General features: G+C 46.5%; 1 protein-coding gene across 2 annotated transcripts in view; it reads left to right on the top strand.

The window, feature by feature from the left end:
• LOC140718649 (A disintegrin and metalloproteinase with thrombospondin motifs 7-like) overlaps window positions 1–18,140 on the top strand; it is a 193,526-nt gene that overhangs the window by 164,869 nt on the left and 10,517 nt on the right. For both annotated transcript variants that reach the window (XM_073032672.1, XM_073032673.1), the window contains 2 exons: window positions 83–229; window positions 591–750. In XM_073032672.1, the coding sequence (XP_072888773.1) occupies window positions 83–229; window positions 591–750 (307 nt within the window). The remainder of the gene's footprint in view (window positions 1–82; window positions 230–590; window positions 751–18,140) is intronic.

Genomic DNA, 18,140 nt, shown 5'->3' on the forward strand with positions numbered 1-18,140 from the left:
TTGATAATAAATTTACTTAGAACTTTACTCTTTCTGGGTGAATTGTGATGCACTTTGGATTTGCTCTGTGTGTTTTCTGCAGTGCTCCTTGGCTTGTGGAGGAGGTGTGCAGGAGAGGCTGGTCATGTGCCCCAAATTCGGACACTGTGAAGAGACTCTGCGCCAGAATGGCACCAGGGCGTGCAATTCCCATCCCTGCACCAAGTGGATGAAGGGCTCGTGGGGACAGGTGAGCTCGAGTGTCTGTACTGTGTGAGGGGTGCCACGTGGGGAATAACAGTTAGCTCGGCGCTATTACAGCTTGGGGCGTCAGAGTTTGGGGTTCAGTTCCGACACCCTCCGTAAGGAGTCTGTACGTTCTCCCCTTGACCATGTGGGTTTCCTCCGGGTGCTCTGGTTTCCTCCCATAGCCCAAAGATGTGCAGGTTAGTAGATTAATTGGTGGATTGTAAATTGCCCTGTGATGAGGCTAGGGTTGAATAGGTGGGTGACAGGGAGGCACAGCTCATTGGGTTGGTTGGTCTTTTGTCTGAATGACAGTGCAGTGTGGCTGAGCTTTGACCTCGGATATTTTCTTCCCCCCACAATAGTGCACGGCCATGTGTGGCGGAGGGATACAGCGGCGGCTGGTGAAGTGTGTAAACACAGTGACGGGGCAGGCGGAGGAAGACAGTAGCCAGTGTGACCACGAGCCCTGGCCGGAAAACACACAGAAGTGTAACCTGCAGGAGTGTAACAGCACTGACCACAGTAAGTTCCCGACCAGACAGCACATGAAAGTCCCATTTATTGCAAAACGCACAAACCCACACGAGACAGGAGCAGGATGAGGCCATTCAGCCCTTTTAGTCTGCTCTGCCATTCAGTCGGGGCAGATGTTTTCACCCCCAGACTCCAGTGTTCTTCCTGTAACTCTTCACCCCCTGACCAATTGCGTTCAGTTCTGGTCGCCTCAATACAGGAAGGATGTGAAAGCTTTAGGGAGGATGTAGAGGAGATTTACAAGTTCAAGTTTAATTGTCATTCAACTATACATGAATACTCATAAATACAGCCAAACGAGACAACGTTACTCTGGTGCCAAGGTGCAACCACAGCACAAAGTACATATCTCACATGTAAGATAGCAGTCAAATACGGTCTTGCAAAAAATATATTTAGCCAAGTCCCTGAGTCTGTGCATGTTGCAGCAGTCTGCAGTTGAACACAATACAGCTCGACTTCTGACGAGCGGCCCCAGTATGGATGCTGCACGACGCCCCCTCTGGCACTCCAGTGTAGAACCCGACTCCTCGGGTTCCTCAGCGGCTGCACACAGTTGACAATGTGGCTTGAGGCCTAGTCCCTACTACAACCGAGGCCACGCAGCTGTCCAGTGTTTGTCAATAAATCAGTGAATTAGAGGGCATGCCTTAAGAGGAAAGGTTCTCCTTGGCATGAAGGGGGATTAGAGGTGGCCTGATAGAAGTGTACAGTCGGCCCTCCTTATCCGCGAATTCCGCATGCGCGAATTCAACCAACCGCGAATCGCGAAAACCCGGAAGTGCTCTTCCAGCACTTGTTGTTCGAGCATGTACAGACTTATTTTCTTGTCATTATTCCCTAAACAATGCAGTATAACAACTACTTTACATAGCATTTACATTGTATTAGGTATTATAAGTAATCTGGAGATGATTTAAAGTATACGGGAGGATGTGCGTGGGTTATCGTGGATTGGGATTGAAAAAAATCGGAAGTTGGAACAGGTACATCCGGTATTATTTAGCGTCAGTTAGTCAAACGTTTGTCTTAGTATATAGTGTATATTTTACCTTTCTATGCATATAAAACACTTGAGAACGTATGTTTCAGTGCTGAGTTCGATCCAGTGACAGACTGCTCCCGAGGGCGCTTTCCATCCGTGCCGGGTTGATGTGAGGATCAAAAACTCAAAACCCCAAAACCCAATAATTAAACCACTGCGTTGCTTAGTAATAAGTGTAGCTTTCACCGGGGCACAGCCTATCTCACTTTATCCTTTAAAATTGTTCCGATCGTTGACTGACTGTAGCCTAACTCTTTTCCAAAGACCGATGGCATTTCACCTCTTTTCGATCGCTTTATTATTTCCACTTTATTTTCAATCGTGATCGTGATTATTTTCGTGAACAGAAACACTGCAGATTCAGAGCTCTGACACTGGGTCCTAATGTCCACTGCACTGAGATAGGTTGAATAAGGTCTGGGGTTCCACTGGGTCCTAAGGTCCACCGCACTGAGACAGGTTGAATAAGGGACTTGAGCATCCGCAAATTTTGGTATCTGCGAGGGGTCCCAGAACCAATCCCTCGCGGATAAGGAGGGCCGACTGTACAAGATAATAAGGGGCATAAATAGAATGGATAGCCAGAGAAGTTTTCCAAAGGTGGAAATGACTAGGGTGGGGTGGGTGCGTGGAACAAGCTGCCAAGGGCAGATACATTCAGGACATTAGCAGACTCTTATATAGACACATAGATGGCAGAAAAATGGAGTACTGTGTGGGAGGGAAGAATCAGATTGATCTTAGAGTAGGTTAAAAGGTTCGCACAACATCTTGGGCCCAAGACCTTATGCTGTAATGTTCTGTGTTCTAATTCAAAATCTATCATTCTCAGCCTTAAGTATGTCCAATAAATTGGCTTCCACAGCTATCTGTAGCAACAAGATCCACTGATTCACCACCTTCTAGAGGCATAGAGGTCTTAGAAAAGTACAGCACAAAAGCTGGCCCTTTGGCCCATCTAGTCTGTGCAGAACCATTTAAACTGCATACTCTCATCGATCTGCACCTGAGCCACTCTCCATACCCCTCCCTTTATTCTCTAGCCTCTAGTCCTAGACTTTCCTACTAATGGACTCTGTGTCCACTTTATCAGGGTCTTTCAGTATTCTAAAACTTCTAATGAAATTCCCCGCACCCCCACCATTCCTCTGACCTCCTTCGATTATAGGCCCAGAGACATCAAATGCTCCTCAGAGGTTAAACCTTTTAATTCCTAGGATCATTTTCATAAACCTCCTCTGGACTCTGTCAATGCCACCACAGTTGTGACTGGGAATGATGTAGCCAGAGAGACTCAGCTGGTAGATATTAAAGTCTTTATTCGGGACACGTACAAGCTGACAGTCTTTGGAGTCACTCCCTGATCCAATATTACAGCACATTTTTATTGTTAAAGAACAAAGGTAACAGGACACTTTCTATTCTTACAATGCCCTCATAATGCTTCTTTTGAGTTGCATGTAGTTTTTCAAAATATCTGGACCTTCCCACCAACATGTCCAAAATGAGTGTTAATTCTTGTCTCTTGAGTCATATTCACGGTGATGTAGACTCTCAGGTCAATGGGCTGCCGATTGCATTCATGCACATGCAGACATCTCAGTCAAGTGGGTGTTGCCTGGTCTGCAGTTCACTCTGAGATGCAGCTTCAGTAAGACCATTATTCTGAGTTGCATTTTAAATTCAACCTACAATCCACATTCAGATCTGAAGGCTGGTTGCTGTTGAATTAATATTTGTTATATTCCATACCTCCAGAATATATTCTAACAAGCACATCATGCATGTGTACACATCAGCATCACAGATACACAGCATTAAAGACACAACAAGCACACAAAAAAGCATAAATTATTCTAGAATGAAGAAAACCAAAGGTGATTGTGGTACAAAGTGGCCACAATGTTTCTGTACTGAGGTGGTGAGAAAAGATTTATTTTAAATAGCATTCTGTATGTTGTTTAAGGTTTAAGCAATCTTGGGAATACATGTTCATTCCTTTTTAAAACAGCACCTTGGGGTCTGGGGTAACACTCACAAAATGCTGGGGGTATCAGCAGGTCAGGCAACATCTATGGAGAGGAATAAAGAGTTGACATTTGGGAGCCCTTCATCAGGTCTGAATAAACGAGTCCTGATGAAGGGTCTTGGTCTGAAATGTCGACTGAGTATTCCTTTCCACAGCTGCTGCCTGACCTGCTGTGTTTCTCCTGCACTTTGTGTCTGTCGCTCAGGATTTCCAGCATCTGCAGAATCTCTTCTGTCTCCACCTTGAGGTCTTGTTCAAAGTTCAAAGTAAATTTTTTAACAAACACACCATGTACAACCCTGAGAATCATTTTCTTGTGGGCATACTCAATAAATACATAATAAAATAATAACCATAACCATAAAGGAACCAATGAAAGACAACACTGGGTGTTCAGCCAGTGTGCAAAAGACAACAACCTGTGCTGCAGATACAAAAAGAAAGTAATAATAATAACTAAGCAATAAATATCGAGAACATGAGGTGAAGAGTCCTTGAAAATGAGTTCATAGCTTGAGGGAACATTTCAGTGATGGAGTGAATGAAGTTGAGTGGTTACCCCTTCATTCGAGAGGCATGGAGTCATATAGCACAGAGGAAGGCCATTCAGCCCAAAGTGTCTGTCCTGGACTTTAAATATCTATCTACACATGGTCTGTTGCGTGCTCCATCGTACAATCTAATCATGGTGAGGTTCAAGCCACCAGCCTTCTGACCCATGGAATACGGCTGGCATTGGAACAAGGCACCAGGTCGGGTTAGTTTTTTGCTTTATACACCCAGATAGAATGGAATTCCTTGTCTGTGTGCAGCTCACAGGGTGAATAGAGTACGTTGTAACGATAAATACGGCCTCTGCTGTAAATACTCCCAATGGCTTGGTCTCCACAGCCGTATGTGGGAGTGAGTTCCACAGATTCATCACCCTCCTCCACATCTCCGTTCTAAATAGATGCCCTTTAATTCTGAGGCTGTGCCCTCTGGTCCTACACTCCCCGCTAGAGGAAACACCCTCTCCACATCCACTCTATCAAGGCCTGTCGATATTCAATAAGTTTCAATGAGATTCCCCCTTCATTCTTTTCACTCATATGATAACCCTTTCAATAAGTAGAGCTGGGGTTCCCAAACAAGAGGAAATCTGCAGACACGGGAAATCCAAGCAACACACACAAAATGCTGGAAGAAATCAGCAGGCCAGGCAGCATCTATGGCAAAGAGTAAACACTGACTGTCCTTCTTTCCATAGATGCTGCCTGGGCTGCTGAGTTCCTCCAGCATTTTGTGTGTGTTGCAGGGGGTCCCAGTCTTTTTTATGCCGTGGACCCTTGCCATTAACCGAGGGGCCTGTGAACCCCTCAGATAGAGTGATGTCATATATCGCAGCTCACTTCTGTTCAGAAAGCTGAATGCACGTTCTCCCTCTCAGGAATATATTTACATGCAGCAATATCACGCAATGCCTGTAAATCAACTCAAGAGTGTGGTTCGTTTCTCTCTGGGAACTTCGGGTCTCAAGCTGAGCTTTCAGTTCAACTCGGTCTTCCGTCTGTTCTGCCTGAGTTTAGTGAGATTAGTGCAATCATTTCTCTCTCAGCACTGATACTCGTTACCGCGATAATTTCTGAGTATTTTATCAAAGTGTTTCCTTAGTTATGACACATCATATATTTTTAGTAAGAAGGAAATGTTGATTGAATGGGATCTCCAAGGTATACCCCACCCTGGCTCGGAAATATGTCATCATTCCCGTACCTGCCCTGGATGGAAGTCCTGGAACTTCAGATGCTCTTCAAATTTTTGCTCAGGAATGTTGCAACTGGCATTAGGGTTTTAAGGGATTAAAATAAGTTAACTTAAGTTAAAATAAGTTAATGACAGCAAACTGGTATTAAGAGATACCTGCAACTATGTGTTCCCCCTCCCCACCCCTCTCCTCCCTTCTCTCCGCGCCCCCTCCTTTATCCCCTTTCTTTCCCTTCCCCCCTCTTTCCCCATCACTCACTCCTCTCTCTCTTTCTCTCCCTCCTCCCTCCTGCCCTCATCTGTCTCATCCGCCTCCCTCGGGACATTCTTTGTGGTTAGTAAATCATTGTGTAAACGGGAATAAACATGTCTTTGTCTGTCTCACCCCCCACTCTGCATCCAAAACCAGGAAGAACCCCAGGCCTTTTGCTATTGTTTCTAAATCATACTATGAGGTATATTTGAAAGGAATTCTCTATCGGTAGGCAGAGAGATGGAACCATCACCTCAGGCATGTTTATTTAGGTAAACCAAACTCTGAAAGCCGACAAGTTTTCAGCACCCAATTGTCCAGTCTCCTGTTGCAGATAAATGGGTTTAATTCGTCCCGGAAGGAAGGAGGTGGGAAAACGGAAAAGCATTCTGTGAGTGGGCTCAGCAAACTGGATCCATTCGTAGTGGACAGAGGTGGGGGAGATAGATGTTGGAATGGTTGCAGTGAATGTTGGGGTTGAGTGGGAGTGAGTGGAAAATTGCAGCGTTGGCGGAGAGAGGAAGTGAAGAGGATTACTGGCTGCTGACTCAGAATGACGTGAGGTTCTCGTCTGCGATACTGGGAGCACTTTCAGCTCAATTTACAAGGACATTAAATGGGACCAAAGGACCTGAGTTATAGGGAAATGTTGAACAGGGTAGGATTTTATTCCCTGGAGTGCAGGAGAATGAGGGGGCATTTGATAGAGGTATACATAATCATGAGAGATATAGGTAGGGTAGTGTGTGGAGATGTAACTCCACCGAAGGAGGTTTAAGGTGCTCCTTCCCTCCGCCGGCAACACACACAGAATCCTGGAGGAACTCAGCAGGCCAGGCAGCGTCTATGGAAATGAATAAATATTTGATGCGCTGGTCCGAAACCCTTCTTTAGGACTTGTCCCTGAAGAAGGGTCTCAGTCTGAGATGTCAACTGTTTACTCTTTTCCGTAGATGCTGCCTGACCTGCTGAGTTCCTCCAGCATTCTGTGTGTGCTGCGTAGAATTAGGGTGTAAGGTGAAATATTTAAGGGGTACCTGACGGGGAACTTCACGCAGAGGGTGGGATGGGCAGCCAGAGGAAGTGGTGGATCTGTTCTGTTGTAAAATTTAACATAAGTTTCAAGAGTAGATTAGGTTAACTTTGTTTGTCACATGTACATTGAAACGTACAGTGAAATGTGTCGTTTGCATCAAATTAAATCAGTGAGGATGATGCTGAGCTGCCTGTAAGAGTCACCATCAGAGCTTACCCTCACAACTCACGAACACTAACTCGTACGTCTTTGGACTGTGGGAGGAAACCAGAGCACCCGGAGGAAACCCACGTGGTTACCTGGAGAATGTACAAACTCCTTCCAGACAGCAGGGGGAATCGAACCTCAGTCCTACAGCCGGTGCACTGTAAAGTGCCTGTGCTAACCACTGCACTACCATGGTACTATACATGGATGAGAGGGTGCACACAGACGGCTCTGGGCAGAAGGCCAGGTCACCATGAACCAGATGGGCTGAAGGGCCAGTACCTGTGCTGTACCACTCTCTATGACCCTCTGTTCAGATGGTGCCTTCCCCATCCTTGGGTCATTCCAAAGCCAAGGACAGCCAGTACAGGACTTTGACAGTGAAATCTTATGTGGGAACACTGCACAGCGAAACCTCACAAAGAGCGATGTGGCGAGTTGGTTTATTAGCTTCACACGTACCGAGATCCTGCGAGAAGCTTTGCTTTGCTTGTCATCCAGACAGTTCCTGTCACAACCGCAGACTCTGTGCGCCTGCACAGGCAGGCTGCGCAACAGGTTCGACGATCGCGCTCGTGAGTATGCGCGTACCGGCTATTTAGTGTTTCACTATGGTGGTATTTAACACCCTGCTTTTCAGTTTAGTCTCGTCGAGACTTGACCAAAAGCACAGCATCATCTACGCTCCCTGCTTACCCTTGTCCTTGTCCAGGAAAGAAAGCGACTATTTTGTCAGACGCTGTCGAGGAGCGGTCGGATTCATTCAGTAATGACCTTCAGTTTGAGAGTTTTAGTTAACAGCCCTGTTGTCTGAGTGTTTATTGTTTTTCCTTTTAATCCTGTAACAGTTCTCATTAAAGGCAGTGAACTGTTGACACACTTCAGAATCAGAATCAGGTTTACTATCACCAGCTTGTGTCGTGTTAACTTAGCAGCAGCAGTCCAATGCAAGACATAAAATAGAATAAAAAATAATAATAAATAAGTAAATAAATCAATTTCAGTGTATGTATATTGAATAGATTAAAAATTGTGCAAAAACCAGAAATACTATATTATATATATGAAAAGCAGAGTAAGTGTCCATTTAGGAATCGGATGGCAGAGGGGGAAAAGCTGTTCCTGAATCGCTGAGTGTGTGCCTTCAGGCTTCTGTATCTCCTGTCTGATGGTAACAGTGAGAAAAGGACATGCCCTGGGTGCTGGAGGTCCTTAATAATGGACGCTGCCTTTCTGAACACCGCTCCCTGAGGATGTCCTGGGTACTTTGTAGGCTAGTACTCAAGATGGAGCTGACTAGATTTACAACCTTCTGCAGCTTCTTTCGGTCCTGTGCAGTAGCCCCCCCCCCCCCCCCCATACCAGACAGTGATACAGCCTGTCAGAATGCTCGCCACTGTACAGCTATAGAAGTTTTTGAGTGTATTTGTTGACATGCCAAATCTCTTCAAACTCCTAATGAGGTATAGTCACTGTCTTGTCTTCTTTATAACAGCATCAAAATGTTGGGGCCAGGTTAGATCCTCAGAGATCTTGAAACTGCTCACTCTCTCCACTTCTGATCCCTCTATGAGGATTGGTATGTGTTCCTTCATCTTACCCTTCCTGAAGTCCACAATCAGCTCTTTCGTCTTACTGACGTTGAGTGCCAGGTTGTTGCTGCGACACCACTCCACTAGTTGGCATTTCACACTCCTGTACGCCCTCTTGTCACCACCTGAGATTCTACCAATGATGGTTGTATCATCAGCAAATTTATAGATGGTATTTGAGCTATGCCTAGCTACACAGTCATGTGTATATAGAGAGTAGAGCACACACCCCTGGGGTGCTTCAGTGTTGATCGTCAGCAAGGAGGAGATGTTATCACCAATCCGCCAATCACCAATTTTGTGGTCTTCTGATTCAGAAGTTAAGGCTCCAATTGGAGAAGGAGGTACAGAGGCCCAGGTTCTGTGACTGTGTTGCGCTCTCTCCACACTTGGGCCATATTCAAGCCGGTTCGGGCCGTGCAGGTAGACAATAAGGTGCAAGGCCATAACGAGATAGATTGTGAGGACAAAAGTCAATCTTATCATTCAAGAGTCTGATAACAGCGGGGTAGAAGCTGTCCTTGAACCCGGTGGGACGTGCTTTCAGGATTTTGTATCTTCTGCCCGGTGGGAGAGAGGAGAAGGGAGACTGTCCAGGGTGGGTGGGGTCTTTGATTCTGATGGCTGCCCCACCGAGGCAGCGAGGAGTGTAGATGGAGTCCATGGAGGAGAGGGATGTTCCTGTGATATGCCGAGCTGTGTCCACAACTCTCTGCAGTTTCTTGTAGTCGCGTGTTGACAGAGTGTCCCGATTTGAATTAATATAATTCTGCTTTATCAGTACCACGATAAAGCGGTTCACATGAACAATAACAGCATGGGTAGGCTTCAGCCGTGTTGCAAGACAGGAACTTGCTGATGGCTAAATGTCACCCTAACCCCACCGACGGGAGCATACTGAGCTCTCAGCTCAGATGGTGTTTAGCAACTGCTGACAGCAAGAAAGATTCCTTTTTTGCATTGAGCCGCTGGACCGAGAGGGAATTCAATTGAAGAGTTATGGCGCAGCTCTAAGTCTTGCAGCGAAGGGTTAATAGAACATACAATAGTACAGCACAGTACAGGCCCTTCGGCCCACAATGTTGTGCCGATCTTCAAACCCTGCCTCCCATATAACCCCCCCACCTTAAATTCCTCCATATACCTGTCTAGTAGTCTCTTAAACTTCACTAGTGTATCTGCCTCCACCACTGACTCAGGCAGTGCATTCCACGCACCAACCACTCTCTGAGTGAAAAACCTTCCTCTAATATCCCCCTTGAACTTCCCTCCCCTTACCTTAAAGCCATGTCCTCTTCTACTGAGCAGTGGTGCCCTGGGGAAGAGGCGCTGGCTGTCCACTCTGTCGATTCCTTTTAATATCTTGTACACCTCTATCATGTCTCCTCTCATCCTCCTTCTCTCCAAAGAGTAAAGCCCTAGCTCCCTTAATCTCTGATCATAATCCATACTCTCTAAACCAGGCAGCATCCTGGTAAATCTCCTCTGTACCCTTTCCAATGCTTCCACATCCTTCCTATAGTGAGGCGACCAGAACTGGACACAGTACTCCAAATGTGGCCTAACTAGAGTTTTATAGAGCTGCATCATTACATTGCGTCTGTTAAACTCTATCCCTCGACTCTTAAATTCTATCCCTCGACTTATGAAAGCTAACACCTCATAAGCTTTCTTAACTACCCTATCTACCTGTGAGGCAACTTTCAGGATTCTGTGGACATGTACCCCCAGATCCCTCTGCTCCTCCACCTACCAAGAATCCTGCCATTTACTTTGTACTCTGCCTTGGAGTTTGTCCTTCCAAAGTGTACCACCTCACACTTCTCCGGGTTGAACTGCATCTGCCACTTCTCAGCCCACTTCTGCATCCTGCATTAATGGTCTCTGAGGTGCAACCTCAGTTTAATCATTGCTACGCTACAAGTGAAAACATACACAAATTGGAGAGTCGGCAAGCAGAATCCAGTCTTCTCATCGACGAGGGGCATTACGGAGTCATAGCAGTTAGTGTAACACTTTATAGCACCAGCGACCTGGGTTCAATTCCTGCCGCTGTCTGTCAGGAGTTTGTATGTTCTCCCCGTGATTGCGTGGGTTTCCTCTGGTTCCCTCCCCATGACATCATGGAATTCCTCCGGTTCCCTCCCATTTCCCCCGCTTCCCTCCCATATCCCTCCGGTTCCCTCCCATTTCCCCCCGGTTCCCTCCCATATCCCTCCGGTTCCCTCCCATTTCCCCTCGGTTCCCTTCCATTTCCCCCGCTTCCCTCCCATTTCCCCCCAGTTCCCTCCCATATCCCTCCAGTTCCCTCCCATTTCCCCCCAGTTCCCTCCCATGACATCATGGAATTCCTCTGGTTCCCTCCCACATCCCCCCGGTTTCCTCCCAATTCCTCCAGTTTCCTCCCACATTCCTCCGGTTCCCTCCCATTTCCCCCTGTTCCCTCCCACATTCCTCCGGTTCCCTCCCATTTCCCCCTGTTCCCTCCCATATCCCTCCGGTTCCCTCCCAATTCCTCCGGGAAGGGTCTCGGCCTGAAACGTCGACAGCGCTTCTCCCTATAGATGCTGCCTGGCCTGCTGCGTTCCACCAGCATTTTGTGTGTGTTGCTTGAATTTCCAACATCTGCAGATTTCCTCGTGTTCCCCTCCCAGTTCCTCCGGTTCCCTCCCACATTCCTTCGGTTCCCTCCCACACTCCTCTGGTTCCCTCCCACACTCCTCCGGTTCTCTGCCACATTCTTCTGGTTCCCTCCAATAACCCTCTGATTTCCTCCCCATGAACGCGTAGGTTTCCTCCCCATGAACGCGTAGGTTTCCTCCCCATGAACGTGTAGGTTTCCTCCCCATGAACGTGTAGGTTTCCTCCCCATGAACGCGTAGGTTTCCTCCCCATGAACGTGTAGGTTTCCTCCCCATGAACGCGTAGGTTTCCTCCCCATGAACGCGTAGGTTTCCTCCCCAGGAACACGGGATTCCTCCCCACGAACACACGGGATTCCTCCCCAGGAACACGGGATTCCTCCCCACAAAAACACGGGATTCCTCCCCATGAACGCGTAGGTTTCTTCCTCATGAACGCGTAGGTTTCCTCTCCAGGAACACGGGATTCCTCCCCAGGAACGCATAGGTTTCCTCCCCAGGAACACGGGATTCCTCCCCATGAACGCGTAGGTTTCCTCCCCATGAACACACGGGATTCCTCCCCATGAACGCGTAGGTTCCCTCCCCAGGAACACGGGATTCTTCCCCACAAACACACGGGATTCCTCCCCACGAACACGGGATTCCTCCCCATGAACGCGTAGGTTTCCTCCCCATGAACGCGTAGGTTTCCTCCCCAGGAACACGGGATTCCTCCCCACGAACACACGGTATTCCTCCCCAGGAACGCGGGATTCCTCCCCACAAAAACGCGGGATTCCTCCCCATGAACGCGTAGGTTTCCTCCCCAGGAACACGGGATTCCTCCCCACAAAAACACGGGATTCCTTCCCATGAACGCGTAGGTTTCTTCCTCATGAACGCGTAGGTTTCCTCCCCAAGAACGCAGGATTCCTCCCCAGGAACGCGTAGGTTTCCTCCCCAGGAACACGGGATTCCTCCCCAGGAACGCGTAGGTTTCCTCCCCAGGAACACGGGATTCCTCCCCAGGAACGCGTAGGTTTCCTCCCCAGGAACACGGGATTCCTCCCCAGGAACGCGTAGGTTTCCTCCCCAGGAACACAGGATTCCTCCCCAGGAACGCGTAGGTTCCCTCCCCATGAACGCATAGGTTCCCTCCCCAGGAACACGGGATTCTTCCCCACAAACACACCGGATTCCTCCCCCACTCCAGAGCCAGAAAGTGATGAAATAGGGGCCTAAATAAGGCAGCGGGTCCACTGTGTGTTCTTAATCTGCCTCCCCCCTCTACCACTCTGTTCTGTCTGAAGTGTACTGGGATGATCAGATAGATTACATCCAGGCACCGTTCTTCATTAAAATGATAGAGAGCTCATTAACTTGTTACTAGAACTCCCAGCTCAGTCACTGATTTACCCTCGTTTACTGAGATTGAATTGACCTTATTGTTTACATCCTTCACATACATGAGGAGTAAAAATCTTTACGTTATGTCTGTCTAAATGTGCCATGTGCAATCATAGTAATTTATAATAAATAAAACAGTCAATGTGACGTAGAAATACACTCAGATCAGCGTGAGTTCATCAGTCTGAAGGTCTGGTGGGAGAAGCTGTCCTCCAGAGTCAGTTGGTTCTGGCTTTTATGCTGTGGTAACGTTTCCCAGATGGTGGCAGCTGGAACAGTTTGTGGTTGGGGTGACTCGGGTCCCCAGTGATCCTACGGGCCCTTTTTTCACACCTGTCTTTGTAAATGTCCTGAATCAATGGAAGTTCACAACTACAGATGCGCTGGGCTGTCCGCTCCACTCTCTGCAGAGTCCTGCGATTGAGGGAGGTACAGTTCCCATACCAGGCAGTGATGCAGCCAGTCAGGATGCTCTCAATTGTACCCCTGTAGAAAGTTCTTAGGATTTGGGGGCACATACCAAACTTCCTCAACCGTCTGAGGTGAAAGAGGCGCTATTGTGCCTTTCTCACCACACAGCTGGTGTGTACAGACCACGTGAGGTCCTCGGTGATGTGGATGCCGAGGAACTTGAAGCGTTTACCCTCTCAATCCCAGATCCATTGTTGTCAATAGAGGTTAGCCCGTCTCCATCCCAGTCAGCAGCTCCACTAGCTGGCCAATAACATTTAGTTCGTCAGATCAAGGAGACGTCTCCCCTTTTGTTGATCTCACCGAAGCTAATTATCACCAACAGTGTCCACACAATGCTCAGTCCATTATCTCTGTTCCCATCCATTCGCCTCCCAGCCTTTGTGTCAACATTCCTATCTCAGAGTCTGATAATTGTGCCTTTTTCTTCCCAGACAAACTCAAAACGCATTTCAAGATTCAAGGTTGTTTAATGTCGATTTCAGTACACACATGTAAAGGAGAAAAAGTAATTGTTATTCCAGATCCAAAGAATGCAAGAAAACAATATGCATAAAGAACACAAATAAAAAACACAATAAATATAGTTAGCTTATATGCATAGGTTACCTGGATGCCCATAAAGTGATGCTAGGCACAGTACACAAGGTAACAGGAAATGACAAAGCTGTGGTGGTTGGGGTGGTGGGTGGAGGTGTTGATCAGTCTTAATGCTTGGGGCAAGTAACTTTTGGAGCCCGGTGGCCCTGGCTCAGATGCTACATAGCCTCCTCCCTGATGGGGGTGGGACAGACTGTCCATGAGCAGGATGGGTGGGATCCTTCAAGGTATTACTGGCCTTTTTCTGGCACCTCTCTGCCTGTATGGCCTTGCTGGCGGGCAGGCTGGTGCCGTTAATGCATTGAGCAGTTCTGACTAGCTGTCCGTCACTGTGCAGTTTCCATATTACTATCACAGTACATATGTGTCTCCATATACTACCCTTTTCAGTTACAGAAAATAAAGAAAAATCATAAGATCATAAAATACATAGGAGCAGAGTTAGGCTATTCGGCCCATTGAGTCTGTTCTGCCATTTCATTGTGACCCTCTCAACCCCAATCTTCCACCTTCTCCCTGTAGCCCTTCACAGCCTGACTAATCAAGAACCTATTAACCTCCGCCTTAAATACACACAATGACCTGACCTCCATACTTGCCTGTGGCAATGAATTCCACAGATTCACTACTCACTGGCTAAAGAAATTCCTCCTCATCTCTGTTCTAAATGGATATCCATCTATTCTGAGGCTGTGCCCTCTGGTCTTGGACTCTCCCGCTATTGGAAATATTCTCTCCACATCTGCTCTTTCTAGGCCTTTCAACATTCGATAGGTTTCAATGAGATCCCCCGTCACTTTTCTAAATTCCAGTGACCACAGGCCCAGAGCCATCAAACTCTCCTCACAGAAACCTTTCATTCCCAGAATAATTTTCATGAACCTCCTTTGTACCCTCTCCAATGTCAGTGCACCCTTCCTTAGATAAGGGGCCCTAAACTGCTCGTAAGAATCCAAGTGCACTCTGATGAAAGCCTCAGCGTTACATTCTTGCTTTTATGATCTAGTCCTCTCAGAATGAATGTTAACATTGCATATGCTTTCCTCACCACTGACACAACCTGCAAGTTAGCCTTTGGGGAATCCTGCACGAGGACTCCCAAGTCCCTTTGCACCTCCCCTTCTACCAAAGTGCATGACCATACATTTCCCAACACTATATTCCAGCTGCCGCCTCTTTGCCCGTTCTCCTAATCTGTCTAAGCTCGGCTTCCTCAACACTACCTGCCCTCCACCTATCTTCGTATCATCCACAAACTGGCTTCAAAGCCTTCAATTCCTTAATCCAAATAATTGATGTTTAACATGGAAAGAAGCTGTCCCAAAATTGACCCCTTCAGAACAGGACTTGTGACTGGCAACTTGTGAAAGGCTTACTTTATTCCGACTCTTCGTATATGCCAATTAAACAATGCTCTATCCATGCTAGTATCTTTCCTGTAATACCATGGGCTCTTATCATGTGTGGCACCTTGTCAAAGGCCTTTTGAAAATCCAGTGCACAACATCCAATTATTCTTCTTTGACTGTCCTTGCTTGTTATTTCCTTAAAATACACAATAGAGTTTATGAAAAGCTATACATAAACAAAGACTGACAAACAACCAATGTGCGAAAGAAGACAAACTGTGCAAATATAAAGTAGATAATCCTGAGAACAGGAGTTGTAGAGTTGTTAAAAGTGAGTCTGTAGGTTGCGGTATCCGTTCAGCATTGAGGTGAGTGGTGCTGTCCACAGTGGTTCGGTTTTTGGTGACATTCCAAATCTGCACAAGATGTTGACACGCAGGAACTTGAAATTGCTCACTCTTTCCACTTCTGATTACTCTATAAGGACTGGTGTGTGTTCCCTCGTCTGACCCTTTCTGAAGCCCACAGTCTTTGGTCTTATTGACATTGAGTGCAAATCTCGCTTCTGTACGACCTTTTGTCACCATCTGAGATTCTGCCAACAATGACTGTGTTGTCAGCACATTTACAGATGGCATTTGAGCTGTACCTAGTCACACCGTCATGGTTGTAGAGAGAGTAGAGCAGTGGGCCAAGCACACATTTCCGAGGTGCGCCAGTGTAGATTGTCAGCGAAGTGGAGATGTTATTTCCCATCTGCACAGATTGTGGTCTTCCAGTTAGGAAGTTGATGATTCAGTTATCACCTACTGTCCTACAGGTAAGACAGTGGCTATATTTCATTAAGAGTTAAATTAAAAAATCAGTAAAATGATTTTTTGGAATCAAATGACCTTGCCTGGGGTCTCAGGGCTGGGTGTGTCTACACCTACACCGCCACCCCCCCCCACCCCCACCCTACCTTTGGCACTGCTCTGCCACCTGTTCCTCACCCCTCCTTTGGTGCTTCACCCTTGCCATTTCCACCATCCCGCCAAATTTACAAACTTGCCCTCTCCTCCAGGTTTTCAAATACAGTACTGTGCAAAGGTCTTAGACACCCTAGCTATATCTAAGCGCCTAAGACTTTTACACAGTGCTGTATGTCATTAGCTGCTGTATTTGTTCAGTTAGATGACTCAGAGATGTAATTTGGTAATGCTAACCTCGATTGACTCCAGTGAAGTTTAGTTAATCTTTGAACAGCATGGGATCCATCGAGAACACAGCTGGGTACTGCATGAGTAATAGCTCTTTAAACATTAATCAGGAGCTTGTTTGTGTAGCCTGGAATCCACTTGTGACACTTTGTATTTGTGTATATATAAATTGTGTATACTGTGTATAAATTCTGTATATAAATAACTTGATATATAAATTGTATATGCAGTAGTGCCGTGTTCTTTTGATTGACTGCAAATGAACAAAATCAGTGCAGACACCTAGTGCATTGATACAATGCTTTCAACAACTGCATCCTCCAAATCTTCGTTTTCATTGTAATATTCAAAATGATTGTTGATACCTTGAAATTCTTCATTGTTCCTCACTTGTTGAAGTAGTGAAATTGTTTCATTTTCACTCCTGGCCGTTTCTGGCATCTCTAAGCCTGAATGCTTGAAACTGCAGTGAGCAAAGTGGTTCAGAATTGTCTTGCTGTTTAGATAGATAGATAGATAGATAGATACTTTATTCATCCCCATGGGGAAATTCAACTTTTTTTCCAATGTCCCATACACTTGTAGCAAAACTAATTACATACAATATGATATGCATCTAAATCAATATCTCAAAAAGCATTAATAATAGCTTTTTAAAAGTTCTTAAGTCCTGGCGGTTGAATTGTAAAGCCTAATGGCATTGGGGAGTATTGATCTCTTCATCCTGTCTGAGGAGCATTGCATCGATAGTAATCTGTCGCTGAAACTGCTTCTCTGTCTCTGGATGGTGCTATGTAGAGGATGTTCAGAGTTTTCCATAATTGACCGTAGCCTACTCAGCGCCCTTCGCTCAGCTACCGATGTTAAACTCTCCAGTACTTTGCCCACGACAGAGCCCGCCTTCCTTACCAGCTTATTAAGACGTGAGGCGTCCCTCTTCTTAATGCTTCCTCCCCAACACGCCACCACAAAGAAGAGGGCGCTCTCCACAACTGACCTATAGAACATCTTCAGCATCTCACTACAGACATTGAATGACGCCAACCTTCTAAGGAAGTACAGTCGACTCTGTGCCTTCCTGCACAAGGCATCTGTGTTGGCAGTCCAGTCTAGCTTCTCGTCTAACTGTACTCCCAGATACTTGTAGGTCTTAACCTGCTCCACACATTCTCCATTAATGATCACTGGCTCCATATGAGGCCTAGATCTCCTAAAGTCCACCACCATCTCCTTGGTCTTGGTGATATTGAGACGCAGGTAGTTTGAGTTGCACCATATCACAAAGTCCTGTATCAGTTTCCTATACTCCTCCTCCTGTCCATTCCTGACAAACCCCACTATGGCCGTGTCATCAGCGAACTTCTGCACATGGCAGGACTCCGAGTTATATTGGAAGTCTGATGTGTACAGGGTGAACAGGACCGGAGAGAGAGACCAGAGATGTCACAAACCATCAGTGACAGACATCACTGCTTTTTCAACACAAACACACACAACTGATGCTGTTTAAAAACTCCTCTCTCTAAGCACGGTGTGGTGTCCAACGGCCACACAAGTGGATACAACTGATGCTTGTTAGGAACTGTTTGGCAACAGGTCTCCTGTCCCAATTATGAGGCATAGTGTTCCAAATAAACAAAGGGAATCTTGGCTGTCTTCTCGATTAATTTTCATTCGTTAAGAGTTGTCCTGAACCTGATTAACTGATGAGCCAGTTAACTGGAATCCACTCTGTATGTGTGTCTGTGTGTGTATAGATACACGCGCACACACATTTACACACTAACGGTTAGCTTTGTTTGTCACAATGTATATCGAAA

Source organism: Hemitrygon akajei, chromosome 30 (assembly GCF_048418815.1).
Source record: "Hemitrygon akajei chromosome 30, sHemAka1.3, whole genome shotgun sequence".
NCBI classification, from domain to species: Eukaryota; Metazoa; Chordata; class Chondrichthyes; order Myliobatiformes; family Dasyatidae; genus Hemitrygon; species Hemitrygon akajei.